Raw genomic sequence first — 16447 nt, forward strand, 5'->3', positions numbered from 1 at the left:
AATCAAGTCAATTTTGTGACGTTGGAAACAAGCGTTGCGCAATATGAGCTGAGCTGATCCAATCCCACGGTTCTTGAAAACCAAACCAAAGCATGACCCCACCACGCTCCCCACCCTCCATGGTCAACGTTTCAACACATTAGAATAAGCATTGATCTCGTAAAAATCATACCCTATTTCAAAAATTATACCGTCTTTCGATGGTTTCGTCACAAGATTTGTGCCTACCCATTAAATTAACACGCTTATCTAGTCCGCTTAATCTTATTATTTTGTTTTCTTGCTTTTACGTACTTGCCATTCACTTGATCTTTCGCTTTGCACTGGATCCAGTCCATGAGATTAGTGAGATAGTTATAGGCGTCGAAATTTATCCCCTAAAGCGATCTTCTTAGCCATAAACAAAATAGATTAAAAGATCAGCAAACTCATCTCATTCTCTATTTTACAAAGTAAGTTTCTCAATTCCATTTCAAATAATTAACCTCCAAAGTATCTGTAGATAGAGTAAAATCTTGAGGTTTAAGGTTTTCCAGCTCTAAAGAGTGAGAGTCTCTGTGAAGTCCTTTAAAGTCAAAGAGGGATGTCTTTGTGCCACAAATATTGCAGAGACTGGGGAACTATTGGATGAATCTTGTGGATCAACGTCCAGAGAGAAGCCCAGAAAGCTGTAAGCGTTTTCCATTGTCTGCTCGTTTTCTCAACTGGGTATGTCTTTCCCAACAAGTTTCGGCTTCATCCTGTTAAATTTTCCCCTCTTTTTCTTCGACTGTAACTCCCTTTCTCCCTGATTATTGCTGAAATGCAGAGAACAGAAAATTTAAAATTTGTTTGGCTTTCAATGAGATCGCATGTCTTCTATTCATTATCTTTCATGAACATGAATTCTTCCATTGTTTTTAAGCTAGACTTGACAAAAGTTGATCCTAGGATCATGATGATGTGCTCTCTAATGTCCTAGCATCTGATTTATTCATCAGGTTGAGCATATGAGTGGAACAAGTTGAAGTTCCAGAGCTTGGGAAAACACAAGCACCACTGTGGGCAAACATGAAGAGCTGCTGTTGTTTTCCTAAATGTGGATTCAAGAGGGTAATGGCTTGCTTTCAGATCTCGTTAGGTGGGCTCGTCATCTTCGCGAGCTTGCTGAGCCTCTTTAGCTTCTACAAGGCCGGATTTTTCCTGCGCAACGAGGACATATGCCACCATTTCTACGGAATGAAGGATTTCCACAGCGGTTTCGACCTGAAAGCTCTCTCGGATAGAGTCGACGAAGTGCTAAACAAGTTGGACACCTTGCAAGAGAAGCTCGAATCCAAGGTGCAACAGATGGAGAAGAATAAAGATGCTTTGGCTAATTCTAACATTACAAAGCTGGAGTACAAGAAGTACTTGGAAGATGAGGTGATTAGGCCTCTTTACAGTGCTCATATCGCCCTGAGACAGATCCGGCTACCGAAGGGCGAAGGGATAAGGAACATTACTTTTAAGGAGGAGCCATTGATCAACACGTTCATAATCGAGGAGATCCGGAAGTACATAACCCCGAAGGAGAACAGAGTAGGGAAGGTCAACATATACGGAAGCGAGAGAGTACACAACACGATCGGTCATGCTTGTGTGCTGTACAAGAAGGAATTGGAGGAATATATGGACTACGACATCGGTTCCTACTGCAAGGATGACTGGAACATGGCGCAGAAGCTCATGATCAATGGCTGCGATCCTCTCCCGCGTAGACGGTGCTTGACCCGGGCCTCGAAGGTCTACCAAAAGCCGTACGCCATTAATGAGTCCCTGTGGAGATTGCCTGACCATAGGAACGTGAGGTGGAGCAATTACCGGTGCAGGAACTTTGAATGCCTAGCTAGCAACAACCCGCAGCGCGGTTATTCTAAGTGCTCCGGCTGTTTTGAAATGGAGAAAGAGAAGCTGAAATGGGTCACTAACACATCTCTTATAACGGATTTTCTTATTAGTGACATCCTAGAGATTAAGCCTGGAGAAGTACGGATTGGATTGGACTTTGGTGTTGGCACGGGAACTTTCGCTGCGAGAATGAGAGAAAATAATGTGACAATCATCACGACTGCGCTGAATCTCGGGGCTCCGTTCAATGAAATGATTGCCTTGAGAGGCCTGGTTCCTCTCTATGTGACGCTGAACCAGAGGCTACCCTTTTTCGACAACACAATGGACTTGATTCACACGACAGGATTCTTGGACGGGTGGATCGATCTAGTGCTGATGGACTTCATAATGTTCGACTGGGATCGGGTGTTGAGGCCAGGAGGATTGCTGTGGATTGATCGGTTCTTCTGTAAGAGAAAAGATCTGGATGACTACATGTACATGTTTCTGCAGTTCAGATACAAGAAACACAAATGGGCAATCGCTCCTAAGTCGGACAATGAGGTGTATCTCTCTGCAGTACTGGAGAAACCTCCAAGAGCTATATAAATTACATCTGTTGATTAATTTTCTCTTCGATGGTACGTAAATTTGATTCGCAAATCAAGACGTGCGTGCCCTCTTGTATTACCTTTTTAAATTTGTGAAGTCAGTACTGAATGTAGCAGGTGATACTTTGAAGGGAGAAATCAATATAGCTGAGTTCTAACTTTCAAGAATGTAGCATGATGAGTGAACGTTCATTTGTTCTGCTTCTCTTTCTGCCTATCTGTGGCTGATAATGACCATGTGAAGATTATTTCCCCTCGGCAACAGTATCCGATCAGCGTATCGCTAAATTATTTTCATTTTCAGTTGGCCGTAGTTTTAACCATCTATGAGTCTTTCGCTACACAATGTCATTAAGAGTCTATGATTGCGATAAACTGATTTCTACTGCAAAACCCATCAACATTCACCCAAGAACACAGCTACTCGCATCAGCGAAGCTGGTAACAAAGCCACCACTGACATTAACCACAGCAACTTGCTTACAGTTTTAAGTTCCATTCCTGCATCCCTATTTTCCTGAAGAAGAAGCAACAATGACAGGGTGCCCATCTTCCCTTCAACTTTAGTAGTCAAACAAGTTTGAACCTGAAATCGTGTAGGAGAAAAGAGAAATTATTTCACACAAGTAGAAAACTCCACTATGAGAAATTAGAGCTTACCTTGAGCATTTGCCTCGGATTGCAGGGCAACCGGACTCTATTTCTTCTTTATCCCTAGCAAGTCCTTCAACAGTTTGCATGCTTGAACATTTCCTCGCTCTCTACTGCAAGAGTTGAAATTTTCAAGAAAATAACTACTTGATCGGGCACGGCGGTTCCCAACCGGTCCTTGAGAGTTACCTTGAACTTCCTTAATTGGGTAATTTATAACCATACCTTAGAATGCCCACAAAAGTAAATTTAAGACAAGGGCAGTTAATGGTATATTTCGACGCCTCATGTGTAACCAAAGTTTCTTGAGATTTTGCTCTGTGGTGGATTTTATATGTTACTGATGTATCAGATTTACTATCCTTGTAAATGGTGCAATCCCATGCCTTCATGAGTTCTTGTCGGAAGACGTGAATTTTGATGGAGTATAAACCTCGGCCGTTTACCTTAACATCTCAACATTTGCTTGTGTTATGGGAGCACTCTGCCTCATTTTAGTCTCCCCGAGGAGTTCTTGATTTCTCTTATCTGCCAAGAACCGACAATGTTCGAAACAGAGGATGAGGGTGTTGTTGAGGCTCAGCAGTGAGCATATGATGGCCATATTCCATCGCCCACTTATTTATCAGCTCAAAAATGCCATGTAACCATTCAGTACCCTGCAGGTTGTACTTCTCCAGCATGGTATTCCAGGCCATTAGCCACTCTTCCTCCTCTTCATAGTCATGTAAATAAAGACTGAAATCTGATACAAATTGCCGTGATGAATGAAATGCATAACTCAGATTTTCAGTTGCATTCTGATAGAATTTGCCACGCACAAAAGCGGCAACATGTATCAGGAAATACTTCTGCAATTGCACAGGCTATGGAAGATGACTGGTCTGTGAGTATTGTCTCCGGTTTCCTTCCCAACATCCCAGTGAGATAAGTCTGAAACAACAGCTTGAAGGATTCAGCACTCCCATTATAGAGCAAAGCCGCACCAAAAGTAATGAGCTGCCCGTGATGCTTAACCCCCGGCAAACTTAGCAAATGGTTGACCAAACTTATTCGTTCTATAAGTAGTGTCAGAGAAGACAACACGTCCAAAGGACCCATTATCAACTATCCATCTAGAGTCTGCCCTAAAAATACTTCTTAGGAAACCATCATCACCAAAATCTATCGAGTAAAAGGGGGATGGATCCTCAGGCTGCGCTTTCGACATGTAATCCATTGTAGCAGTGCTATCTCCCTTTCTCCCTTTCCCAATTTGATTCTGAAGTAGAAGTTCCATCACCAATGGAACACATTATGTAAGGCTCAATATACCTCTTACTTCAATTTTCCTCGAAACAGAGGTGCAGTCCGCTTTAAGTACAGTCGACCAAATACACTGATCGTGAAGAAGATTAGGCTTCACCCAAGCAACCCAAAGAGAACCAGATAAATGCGATAAAGACCACAAACATTTAAGGACATTAACAATGTCCAAGGAATAAGTCTTCTTAGCCTGAGACCTCCTCATACTTAAGGTAGTCAAACCTGGTCCCGAGCCACTAAAAGCTCATTCGGTTTTTTTTTTTGGGCTTCACATCACAAAAATGCGAGTTTTAGGAAGCACAAAGACTTGGCTCTGACAGTTAATGATGCTGTAAATCACTGATTTGAGTATTTGTAATCTGCCAGCAAAAGAAAGGGGCCTACAATCGTTATCACTTAGCCTTCCAAAGATGAGAAGTAAGCCAAAATATCTCATTGGCAGAGCACCCTTCTGAAATCCACTTGGTGGAATCAGTCCAGCCTGCTTATCTTCATCAGACCCTGCCAAGAACGTGTCAGTTATTTTGGGGGTTAAGCTTCAAGCCAGACAACTCTTGACATCTTTGAAACAAAGTTAAAATCTCAAGAAGAGAAGCCTTGTCTCCTTTGAAAAAAATCATCAGATCATCTGCAAATACAAGATGGATTAATTTAACCCCTGAACACTTACAGTGAATGCACTTTCCTTGAGCATTTGCGGAAACAAACTTCCATAGCTATGACAAACAAATAAGCTGAAAGAGGATCACCTCGTCGCCCGCCCTTCTCCACATTAAAGAATCCCTCTAGACCACATTCCAATGAAAAGAGTAATGAGGGGATGCAATGCAATTTAGATCTTAGCCACTCAATGAATCTGTCAGGAATTTTGATGATATTCAAATCAGCAAACAGAATATCCCAGTTGACAGAATCAAATGCTTTCCTATCGTCTGCTTTTATCATAGCTCTAGGAGATGAAATAGTCCTATGGTAATTCATGGGCCGACAATATGTTTATCAGCTACAGATCTATCCTCAACAAATGCTGCTTGATTGAAGCTTATGAAATCTGGCAAAAGCTTTTTAAGTCTATTTCCAATCAGTTTGGCAATGCACTTGTACATAGTAATGCAGCATGAAACAGGTCGAAACTGAGTCATGGAAGAGGCATTCTCAATCTCAGGCACAAGAGCGTTGGCAGCAGCATTCGCTCTTTTCACAAGTTTGTCAGATGGAAAGAAATCCACTGAAGCATTGCCATCACTCACAGACCATAACACTTATCATTTCCAAACCAGTGACGGCTTGATCAAGTCATCCTGCTGCTGGTTTGACAGATGAAAGGAAGTGTACTCCTGAAGAACAAGTCAAACCAGTGACGGCTTGATCAAGTCATCCTGCTGCTGGTTTGACAGACAAAAGTAAGAGCACTCCTGAAGAACAAGTGGATCAGAACGGCCAGAATTCTTTTTAAACAATTTCTCAAAAGTAACCAAATGATTCTTCAGCTATTGAGTTTATGGCCTTCAAATCTTCCTCCCATCTTCAGCAAGTTTAGCTCTCAAAGCTGTCTTGGAATCCCTCACTTTGACCACCTTATGAAAGAAGCTTGTGTTCTGATCACCAAGCTTAAGCCACTGCATTCTAGACAAAAAACCTCCTCCAGCTCCTTTTGTCTCCCGAAATTAGCCATGGCTTCAAACTCAATAGAGAGAGTTGAGTAAATCTTACAAAAGATTCAAAAGTGCTAAAGGATTTATTTTCTTATAGGTTGTATAATTCAACCTTTTTCTTTTTATGAAAAGGTGAATTTTTGTGCATACCGAGAAAATATGTGGAGAAATTCTCCCGGACAAGGTCTAGAAATGTATAAACTTTTGCGGAAAATTCGAATTTCTCTCCAAGTTGTGCATTTTTTTAATCAATTTTATTTCCTATTTGCTTAAAGTTTCATTTTTTTTATTCACCATCGTTTAATTTTGAAAGTAATATTTACCTTCTATGCAAACAATATTATTATTTTTATCGAAATACGAATAATAGTTGGTTAACTCATAATAAGAGATTGGTAGTATAATAGGTTCAAATTACAATAATATATTTTATAATTTTAAGCTGAAAGTTAAAGGATAAGATAATCAAGCATTTTCATAAATATGGGGGTGGGCAACAAATCCAATATTTAGTTTTGTGGGAAGTTCTAAAACTCGTTAAAAAAGTATAAATGAGTCATAACACTTTCAAAAAGTGCAACTAAGTTTGAAAATTTGTCAAATTGATGCAATCAAATCCTACTGTTAACTCCGTTCAATTTGGCTAACGAAAAATATTGACATGATTTTTCTTTCTTTCTTATGTGAGTTGACATGGCTAAATTGATGTCGTTTAATATAAATTATATTTAAGTAATGTTGATAAATATGCAAATTTTTAAAAAGTACAAAAAAAAAAGAAAAAAAGAAAATACAAGCGAGGTCTCACTATCGCCACAGCCCCACCATCGCTAGGAAGGGCCTCGCCTACAGTTGACGACTGTTGTTGACCATCCCCTCACCATTGCCGGCCCTTATCAGCGATGGTTAGGCAGCATCACCGCTTGAGTTTTCCTTTTTTTGTTCTCTTTTTTGCTTATTTGCCGATTATCACGTAGTCGTTATAATCCTCTAGAAAACATAATAGTTCTCACTCGAAACAAGTCCAATTGCCTAATAGGATATCATTATTCATAAGGTAACGCACACCATTAACCCTAAATCCTAAACACTCCGTCGCAGCTATTTCGGATAACAGGCACTAGAAGTCTGAAACTCGACCTGTTCTGACAAACAAAGCTTTGTGCATGTGAAAGGTGGAATAATAAAATCCGAAACCCCAGAGTGATGATGACGACCCAGATGATGATAATTGAGGCATAGACCTCGTTTTTTCTCAGTTTTTTTTTTTTAAGTCTGTCTATGAATTCCGCACTTTTCGTTTTGAAATATGAAAAAAAGATGATGAGTTCTTGAGGGTTTAGCCCTTAAAAAGAAGACCTTGACAGGAAAAGGGATACCTACATTATTCATAGTGATAGCGCCGCTACGATCGTGAACATTGTTATGGGTATGAAAACTGATTTGTAAAGTAATGTGGTGTTATTTTCGTTGGATGCTTACACGGTCCACATGTTTAACGTTTCCGTCGTGCCAACCGTACCGTAGTAAATCAAAGTAAATCATTTAACCTAATTTTTCTGTTCGATTCTTTATCAATATCTGCTAAATAATTAATTAAATTTTAATTTTCGACTTTGAAATATGGTTTCACTCACATTATTTTAAAAAAAGTAATTAATTATGTATTCATAAGCTGTCACAAAGTGAAATTTCTTGATGAGACCATAAATTAAAATCAACGATATTCTCTAAGTAAAATGATATTAAGATATGGTAAATTGATATATTGGGTGTAATGGAGCATTCATATTATGAAATTAATGAGAGAAATGACTGAAATAAAGGTAGCTTTGTGGATTAGTCTGATAAGAAAAGAAGTAATAAATTGAAGAAAAAGCGAGGAAGATATTTCAGTAAGTTAATAAAAAAAACGGAATGCTAAGCTGAAATGATGGTGGAAATAGCGCCACCCCCAAGAAATTGTGCAGACAAAAAGTTTGGTGAAGGGGAAAACAGAAAGAAAAAGGGGAAAACATAAACTGTACTATTTTCTTAAGACCCTCAAAGCGACCTTCTTTTCGGGACTATTTTGTGGTTTTTTGCCCATACCCATTTGCTCAGTGGAACTTTCAATCTCTCTCTACATGATGGGGAACTCCAACCAAGGTTCCAAACACTAGATGAGTCAACAAGTGAGACTTTTTAGTGACACAAACAACATCTCTGACCTTAAAAAAAAAACAAGCCTTTTCCAATTGTAGAAGGTGGTCTAGCACGAGAAGATGTTACTTGATTAAAAGAAGGTTGAGGAATGTCAGTAGAATTTGACTGCATGTGAAATTATTTGGGAAAAATAAAACATCTGAAATCAAAGAACAATGACTATATGTGTATTTCCCCTTGCAGAAAGTCAAAGAGCTGAGCTTCTTTTTTTGGTTTCTGGTCCATAATATTCTGCAAACTTCAGTATCTCCACGAGTGTTTTTCTTATCCCTTCTTGACTTAGTTATCAATAGATAAACTCAACATATAGAAAAAAAGATTTGTAGAAGAATGATTTCCACATTCAATCATTTTTTATTCATGGTGCATCTAATTCATTTTATCTTTAGCAATAGTGAAACCTAGAGATACTCATGTCTTACAAGTTAAAACCTTAAATTACTGATGAACAAGCTGAAATTATTGCGAGAACGATCCGCACATAAGATGAAGCAAAATGAAGTCAAAAATTTGTTTGATACACCATCTAATATAGTGTTACGATGCTATCACATCATTATGTAGTTATCATAAAGGAAAAAACAGAGTTGCTTGGTTGAAACTTGGAATCGAAGCCTTTGTTGGTTTTAAATCTTAGAGGCCAATTTGTGTTGGTTCCTCAAAACCTTATGAATAGCTCAATGTCTATTGGTACTTGCCATCAGGGTAAATGAAGACCGACAACTCGAATTACCGAACTAATGTCAACACATAGCCATGTGCTTGTTCAAGTTCTTGACTGGTTCACCAAACGAAACAATCTGGGATTCGTTAGAATTGTACGCCCTCGGTGTAAGACAAACCGATCCACCCCATGAAGCAATGGAATATGCGCGACATAGCTAACATGAAACATGATTATTGGAGCTTTCTCCGGTAAGCTCACCTATATAGAGAATGTCTAATTCCTTGAACCAACAACCTCCAGTTTATACATCGTCGTGATGAATTATATATTCGCAATCCTTTGTAAGTGACCAAGAAGCGTCGCATTCAAGACGTTAGCTATCTTTAGTACTCTTTATCCGCTCCATTATCTCATTAAGTTATTAGTTATGCATATTGGCATCATTAGTGTTGCCATTCCACTATGTATCCAAATGCACAATCTTAGGCCAAACTGAGATAACTATCTGGCAGATACTATATTAAAACCATGATCGATTGTGCGGTAATAAAAATACATTTGACTTATTTCTGTGTAGGCCTATCGGGTTTCGTTGGCATCTCTATAGTTTTCTGGAAATGAACAAAACTTTAGCATCATGAACTGATAAAGTAGATTCTTTGCTGCCATATAAGTGACGAGGTCCTTATTAAAACATCAGTAGTGAGGTAATCAAACACTATAAGGATCATAATCTGTTGATATAATCACTAATTAGGTAAAGGATCAAGGACCACATTCCATTTTGTATTGGTCTAACAATAGTTAATCTCTTTTAGGGTTTCCAGAATTTCCCTAGAATTACTTACTATGTAAATAATTTTCTTGATCAGAATACGTATCTGCTTTTGAGTACACTCACTTGTTATCCTCAAGTTTATATGAAGCTTGTTTTTTTTTTTTTCCTGGTCGAAGGTTTGTATGAAGTTTCATTGTTAACTAAAGCAATTGTTTCATGATTAAAGTTTTGCCTTGATGAGCTGCCATTAATAATTTAGTTCCTCCTTTGGTGTATTGTCATCCATTATTTATATCGCTAATTGGTTTCTCATCTTTAGTTTAGTTTATTACCATGAAATGCTTTGTCCCAGGTATCCTTTCTTTCAATAAACTCCCCTTGGCATAATTTAGTACAAGTTGAAATAGGTTAATAGCATGTTTATAATCCTAAGATGTTTTCTTCGTAAAAGGCTATTTGCATAGATTGAGATTATTAAAATAATAAAGAACGAAAAGTAATACCCACCACGGGCATGGCGTGTTTGGTGAGAATCAAGCCTTTTGGCGCCGACGTAAGCCACGGTCAAGGGTTCGAAACTCTCCCAACGTTTCTCGGACTTAAGTGGGGGGCCCTTACTGATGGGTTGCGGGGCCAGCCTTCCTCCAGGTATAGTTACCGTCGGAAAGGGCGAAGCTTGATTACGGCCGGCGGATCCTGGATCATAAAAAAAAAAAAAAAAAAGAAAGAACGAAAAGTAAAGAGCCTTCCTTAGCCCTGTTATATTCTTATGTGCCCTCAACTTTAGTTTGCCAAAAACAAAAAGTTGAGGACCCACATGGCGAAAGAGAAGAGAACTAGCCAGTACATTATATCTGTGTTGTCTGGGAGATATACGCTTGCATGCGGGCGTATACACATACAGAAATGTGTATATAGACTCCGAGCTCAGCGATTCACCATATCCAACTTTTCGAGAAGAAGCTGAGAATGGTTGATGAGCCAGAGAGCTTATTACCAATCGCAAACGTGGGCCGCATAATGAAGCAAATCCTGCCGCCGAACGCCAAGATCTCCAAGGAAGCAAAGCAGACCATCCAAGAGTGCGCAACGGAGTTCATAAGCTTCGTGACGGGCGAGGCGTCAGAAAGGTGTCACAAGGAGAATCGCAAGACGGTGAACGGGGACGACATCTGTTGGGCTCTCAGCAATCTAGGGTTTGACAACTATGCTGAGGCAATGGCCAGGTATTTGCACAAATATAGGGAGTATGAAAGAGAGAGAAATAGGATCAACAACAACAACAATCAAACCCTAGCTACTACAAGTGGGGACAAAAAGGATGACGAAGATCTACACTTCAGAATTGAAGAGCAAGGAGTAAGGCAAGTCGAAACCCACCAAAGTGTTGCTCCTTTAGAGTTCCAATTCATTGACAAGGGCAAGAGTTCCACATCTGAGCCAGGTGGAGGGTGATACTTCCTTTTCTTTTCTCAAATTCACAAATGAAGAAGCTGATGAATGTACACAAGCTGAAAACAAAGATTACCCAACATTGATTTTACCAGACTACTTAGAGTTTGATTGTGGGTATTGAGAGTTTTTTCTCCAAAAGGTAACTCTGGACTGTTTAGACATCAAACGTAACCTCATGAGCTCTTAGAAATTTTCTTTTCCTCCCATTTCTTCAAATTTCTGCAGAAATGATATGGTTGACATCTGTGGATTTTGTTAGGCGCGTTCTTGAGGGATTTGGAGAAATATGGAGAGATAAGATAGATCTCAATAATGTCTCATTTTTCCTAGTGTTTTGCAGTGATATTCATAGTAGAAGATTTGTAGTGTAAGTTTGAGATAGCTATTTCAATATAGATCTTTTCAGATCTTCCTTCATTTTACCTTCCTGAAAACCCTGTAGACTAACCTTAGAGGAAACAGAATGAAAACATCTGCGATGAAAAATCCTGTCACAGCTTGTGTAAACTATAACAACATACAAATCTTCAAGAGAATGGTAAGAACGACAAAAAGGAGGGAAAACTCTTAATTGCATATATAGTAGAGTCATCAGAATAGTTATTGAGCAAGATTTTTAATACAATTAACGGTAAATTTCAGGTTTTCCCATGCTTGTCAATGGATTCCAGTTGAGGTAGTTTTAATTTAACAAAATTTTATAAATGCCTGACTACATGTGTTGGGAAAAATAATGAGAACAGATGGAATCGTGTGATGCGCTCCAGCGCCGACACTACAAATGTTACTGAACATTAAAATGTTATAGGCAACACGGTTGAGAAGTTCAATCATGGTGACACATTCAATTTTGGTTCTTTCACATGCCTGCATATAGAAATTCTATGTATTGCTGTGTAAACTATATGTGGAATTACTAGATTTCACTATGATTAGATCCCAAAATTGAATGTGAGAGCGTTACTTTTCCATCAATTGGGAGTGGATAAAATCATGTTTCAAAGGAAATCCTAATATTTATCAAGGCCCGTTAACAAATGCAGTAGTGTGAGAAACCAAAAAGAGTGCAAATTTCAGCACCTGATCTCATTTATAATTGCAAAAAAAAAAAATATATTTCATTTGCATGACTCAGCTATAGTTGCATCTCTCTCTCTCTCTCTCTCTCAAAGTTATGTACACACATCAAGACTAGGGTAAAGATATGCTGCTGGGTACAGGGAACTGAAGTGGACACATGGTGAGTTGTGCAAGTCATACGGGCCTAGGAGAGCTCTCCGACACTGTACTACGTTTAGGGTTTCCTAGAAACAGGGACCACGATTTCGTGGCTTTACACACCATGATTTCTCGTGAATGTCCAATCAAATCTCGGCCATGTGTGTTTTTTCCTTTAGGGCATCTGGATTGGTACTTCTTTAATGCAGTTGAGGTTATTACTCTTATGGTAAAAATTACATCTTTTATGGGAATGTTTCGGCAAAGCTTCGAGGGACCACTACTCACTCTCTCTTACACGTGTCAATGATTCTAGATGAATCTTTTCCACGTTTTATTAAATATGTACTTGCTTTAATAGGTTATTTTCATCTAGACAAATCTTTTTCATATACATTACAAATGCATTAGCTTTAATAAGTTATTTTCGACTCAATACAGATTACAAAAGAACTTATGTATATGGAGTCACTTTCTACATGACAATTTGAGCAAGTTTATTTGAATTTTATGTCCGATTAATAAGTTATTATCCGTATATTAGGAGTAAGCGGTTCTAGGTTCATTACAAGTTCCACCTGAAACCCGGAACCTACCCGTCGGAATAGGTTCCTCATTTTTTGGAACCCGAAACTTACCTGTCATATCTTGAAACCCGGAACCTACCCTGTCACGGGTTCCATGGTCGGTCCCAAGGCACCCGAGAACCTATCAATTTCCTTTATTTTTTTTTTCATTTTTAGTTAACCAAAATAAGAGTGAACGCTATAATATCTAAGAGAACATAGAGATGAGTGGTTTTATGTTCCGTACTGATTACATTTAGAACCCGAAACCAATCCATTGGAACACGTTTATTATTTGTTGAAACCTGAAATCTAAAAATTTGTTTGGCTCTAGATTATACAATCATCATCGTATGCTATAAAACATTGTAGGATCGTGCAAAAACATATAACAAGAAAAATATAAAAATTTATTTTAGGATCTAGGGTCCGGGTTCCGGGTTCTAGGTACCGGAACCTGGAACCCACCCATTGGAACGGGTTCCTCAATTTTTGGAACCCGAAACCTACCCTACATACCTTGGAACCTAGAACCGGACTAGATCCTACGGGTTCCGGTTTCGGGTTCTTGGTTCTACCATGGAACCATGCTCACCCCTACTATATATATTCTCATTATTTATTGTTCTTCTATTCTATATGGACAATAATCATCCATGTATCTTTCCGATTTGCACAAGAGGAATTGTTGACGTATGTATGTTATCACTTAACTACGGGATATAATTGGCCTTATATTTTTGTAACATTCCTCCAAATAACATTTTTTTTTTCAAGACTTAGATATAGATAACACAGATATCTATTTAGTAGAATATGGCGGTTTCCTCCTAACATAGCTTGGGTGTTTAGGTGGAGATTTGCAAAGGGTTGAAGTTTTAATGAAACCACTTAGCTTTACCTGATGCTAAAGTTTTGTTAAATAAATTACTGCACAAGTGATAAGTTATTCATGATTATTATATTTATAAATCAGTGTAAAAAGTTTTAGAGGGTTGTACCTTACTATCTTAAAAAGCTTTTCTTGCGTACTTGGAATCGTTAGTTAGTAGAATACGTTGTAGCTCTTGCGTCAAAACTGCAATATGTTAAAAATGAGCGAAACTCTCCAGAAAGTAAAAATTTTAAGGTGCTGCAACTTAGAGCATGAGAAGTTGGTCAACCACTTTGGAAAGAGGATGAAGACCCTCTACTCGGCCACATGGTGTCTCTTGTGGTATCTCATTGAATCTTGTTCGTTGTTACATTAAGTGATAATTTGTCTCTCTCATATGGATCAGTGATCTAAGTTTGGAAGCAAAAATGGGGTAGAAAATCTCCTTCCAGCAAAAGATGGTGACATGTTTATGATTGGGTAACTCAACTAAAAAAAGGTGAATATTGGGTTCATGTAATACCGCACTAACCTCATGGACTAGATAAGACGCAAGCCTAAGTCCAAGTATATGACCCAGATATTGAATTGTTATAGTTAATTAGTGATACAAGAAATCGATTGTGTGGCGTTTGCATAAATTTGTTCTTAACAAGCAAGTCACCCCATGGTAGTACCCCGGTAATCTAAGGATCATAAGAGAGTAAGTGCGTCATTAAAGTTGGGAATACTTAGGATCCCCACATCGCTTAAACCTTTCTCCAGAATAGGAAAACCATGAATACTGATCGTGTATTGAGACCATGGCTTGAAGTGGAGAAAGGAAAAATAGAACCCGTGACATAACAAAGACGATAATGATCGACAAGAAATCCCAAAAATATATTCAATTGTCCAATTGCTCACACGTGAAATTCTAGAGAAAACTCTCTGAATGTTGTTAACATATGTGTCAAGTTTGTGCCCGTGAACGAAACCGACCGAATCAAAATATGTCGAAGTCCGGTTTATACCTTGATTCCTACTCCGACTATGGTAAAAGCAAAACAAAGGAAATCCTTGTTGGATTAGGGATCTTCGGCCTTAACAGGAAAGTCCAATCCAACCAGGGCTTTGTATTAGATTTTATTCGAACTTTCTTATGCCCACATCGGAGTTTGAGTTCCAGTTTGAGTAGGTTTCTTGCTTTGAGTCGGCTAAAAGGGGTTTCCAATTATGGATAACTACATAAAAGGTAGATGTTGGTTTTTTTCAATTATAGAGCAAATGAGCTTGCCTCCCGAAGAAGTTGCAAGTGTTTTGAAGCCAATGAATCTTGTGGTACGACTTCTGAATACCTTTCTAAGATTGAAAGATTGCGTCATGAGGTATTGTGAGGGCTAAAAACTATGTAAGTTAATGAGTGTAATTGTGGGTTAAAAAATAATGAGAGTGGTTGAGGGACTTGAGTGTAGTTGAATATCCGTTGTATCGCTTGATTTATAGTAGAATTCTGCGTTGCTTTCCTTATGGAGTAGGTCAAACCGACTGAACTACCTAACTCTATTGCTTGATTATTTGCCTATTCTATTTCTTTTATTGCTCAACCGCTTGTTTTATTGAACAATTGGTATTAGAGTCAAGCTTGGATGACTTGAAGTGAATCCATGCCGATAGAAAAAGGAAAAGTGAAACTCGAAAAATTTAATGGGAATGATTTTGATTTTTAAAGAATGCAAATTGAAGATTATCTATATCGGAGGAATATGCACTTAGCCTAATATAGGAACAAGTTAGTGTTGATGAAGCAAGTGGAATGAGTTTGCTGAATAGACAGGCATTGGGTGTTAATCGACTAATGTTGACTCGTAATGTCGCGTGTCATATCTTGAAAGGAGACTACTGTAGGACTGATGAATGCCTTGTCAAACATGTACAAGAATCCATCTGCTATCAATAAGCTCTACTTGATGCGAAGTCTGTTTCACTTAAAGATGGTGAATGTGTGTTGGTTGCTAATCATATCAACGAATTCAATATGGTCATTAGTTAATTGAGTTCACATGAGATTGACTTAGTGATGAGATACGTGCTTTGATTCTATTACGATAGTATTTGGGATAGTAATAAATATATCTTGTGTGTCATTGAGGACTCATCGTTTGACGGATAAGTTATGTATTTTGGTTGTTCATTCACGTTACACCAAACATGAACTGATTTACTACTTATTGGTGGATAGATGGCAATCAAGTGATTCAAAGACAAGGAAACACAATATTTTTCTCTCCTGAGGAACAACACTAAGTACGATATTATGGGTGCTTGTGATGTTGGAATCAAGATGCACGATGGTATCCCGATAACATTGATTGGAGTAAGGCATGTTCCGGGATTGCAAGAAAACTTGATTTTTTTTAAGTGCCATAGATTTAGCTGGGTGTCAATGAAGTTTTGAAGGTCTTTCGAGGTGCCCTCTAATAGTGAGAGGAACCAAGTGAAGTGGCTTGCATAAGCTTCAAGTGGAGACGTCGGATTTCGTCGCAAAGACGCCGGATGCATAGTGGAAATTTTGACTATTATGTGGATTAGACAAAAACTTCCAGTTCTATAACCCACTGGACCTTGAAAG

At 38.5% G+C, this 16447-nt stretch overlaps 2 protein-coding genes across 3 annotated transcripts; both read left to right on the plus strand.

The window, feature by feature from the left end:
* Nucleotides 1–563: 563 nt before the first annotated feature.
* On the plus strand, nt 564–2640 carry LOC115751240 (probable methyltransferase At1g29790). Of its 2 annotated transcripts, none has more exons than XM_030689016.2 (2): nt 564–740; nt 977–2640. In XM_030689016.2, the coding sequence occupies exon 2, from the start codon at nt 1051–1053 to the stop codon at nt 2458–2460; it is 1410 nt and encodes a 469-aa protein (XP_030544876.1). In that variant the 5' UTR covers nt 564–740; nt 977–1050; the 3' UTR covers nt 2461–2640. The 2 variants fall into 2 exon arrangements, with proteins under 2 accessions (XP_030544876.1, XP_030544877.1); XM_030689017.2 differs by having other exon boundaries at nt 564–708; nt 981–2640.
* An 8052-nt stretch (nt 2641–10692) lies between these two features.
* On the plus strand, nt 10693–11254 carry LOC115751229 (nuclear transcription factor Y subunit B-4). Its single transcript, XM_030689006.2, has one exon. It carries the CDS (start codon nt 10693–10695, stop codon nt 11176–11178), a length of 486 nt encoding a protein of 161 aa, XP_030544866.1. The 3' UTR covers nt 11179–11254.
* Nucleotides 11255–16447: the final 5193 nt, after the last annotated feature.

This window comes from Rhodamnia argentea, chromosome 6 (assembly GCF_020921035.1).
Source record: "Rhodamnia argentea isolate NSW1041297 chromosome 6, ASM2092103v1, whole genome shotgun sequence".
NCBI classification, from domain to species: domain Eukaryota; kingdom Viridiplantae; phylum Streptophyta; class Magnoliopsida; order Myrtales; family Myrtaceae; genus Rhodamnia; species Rhodamnia argentea.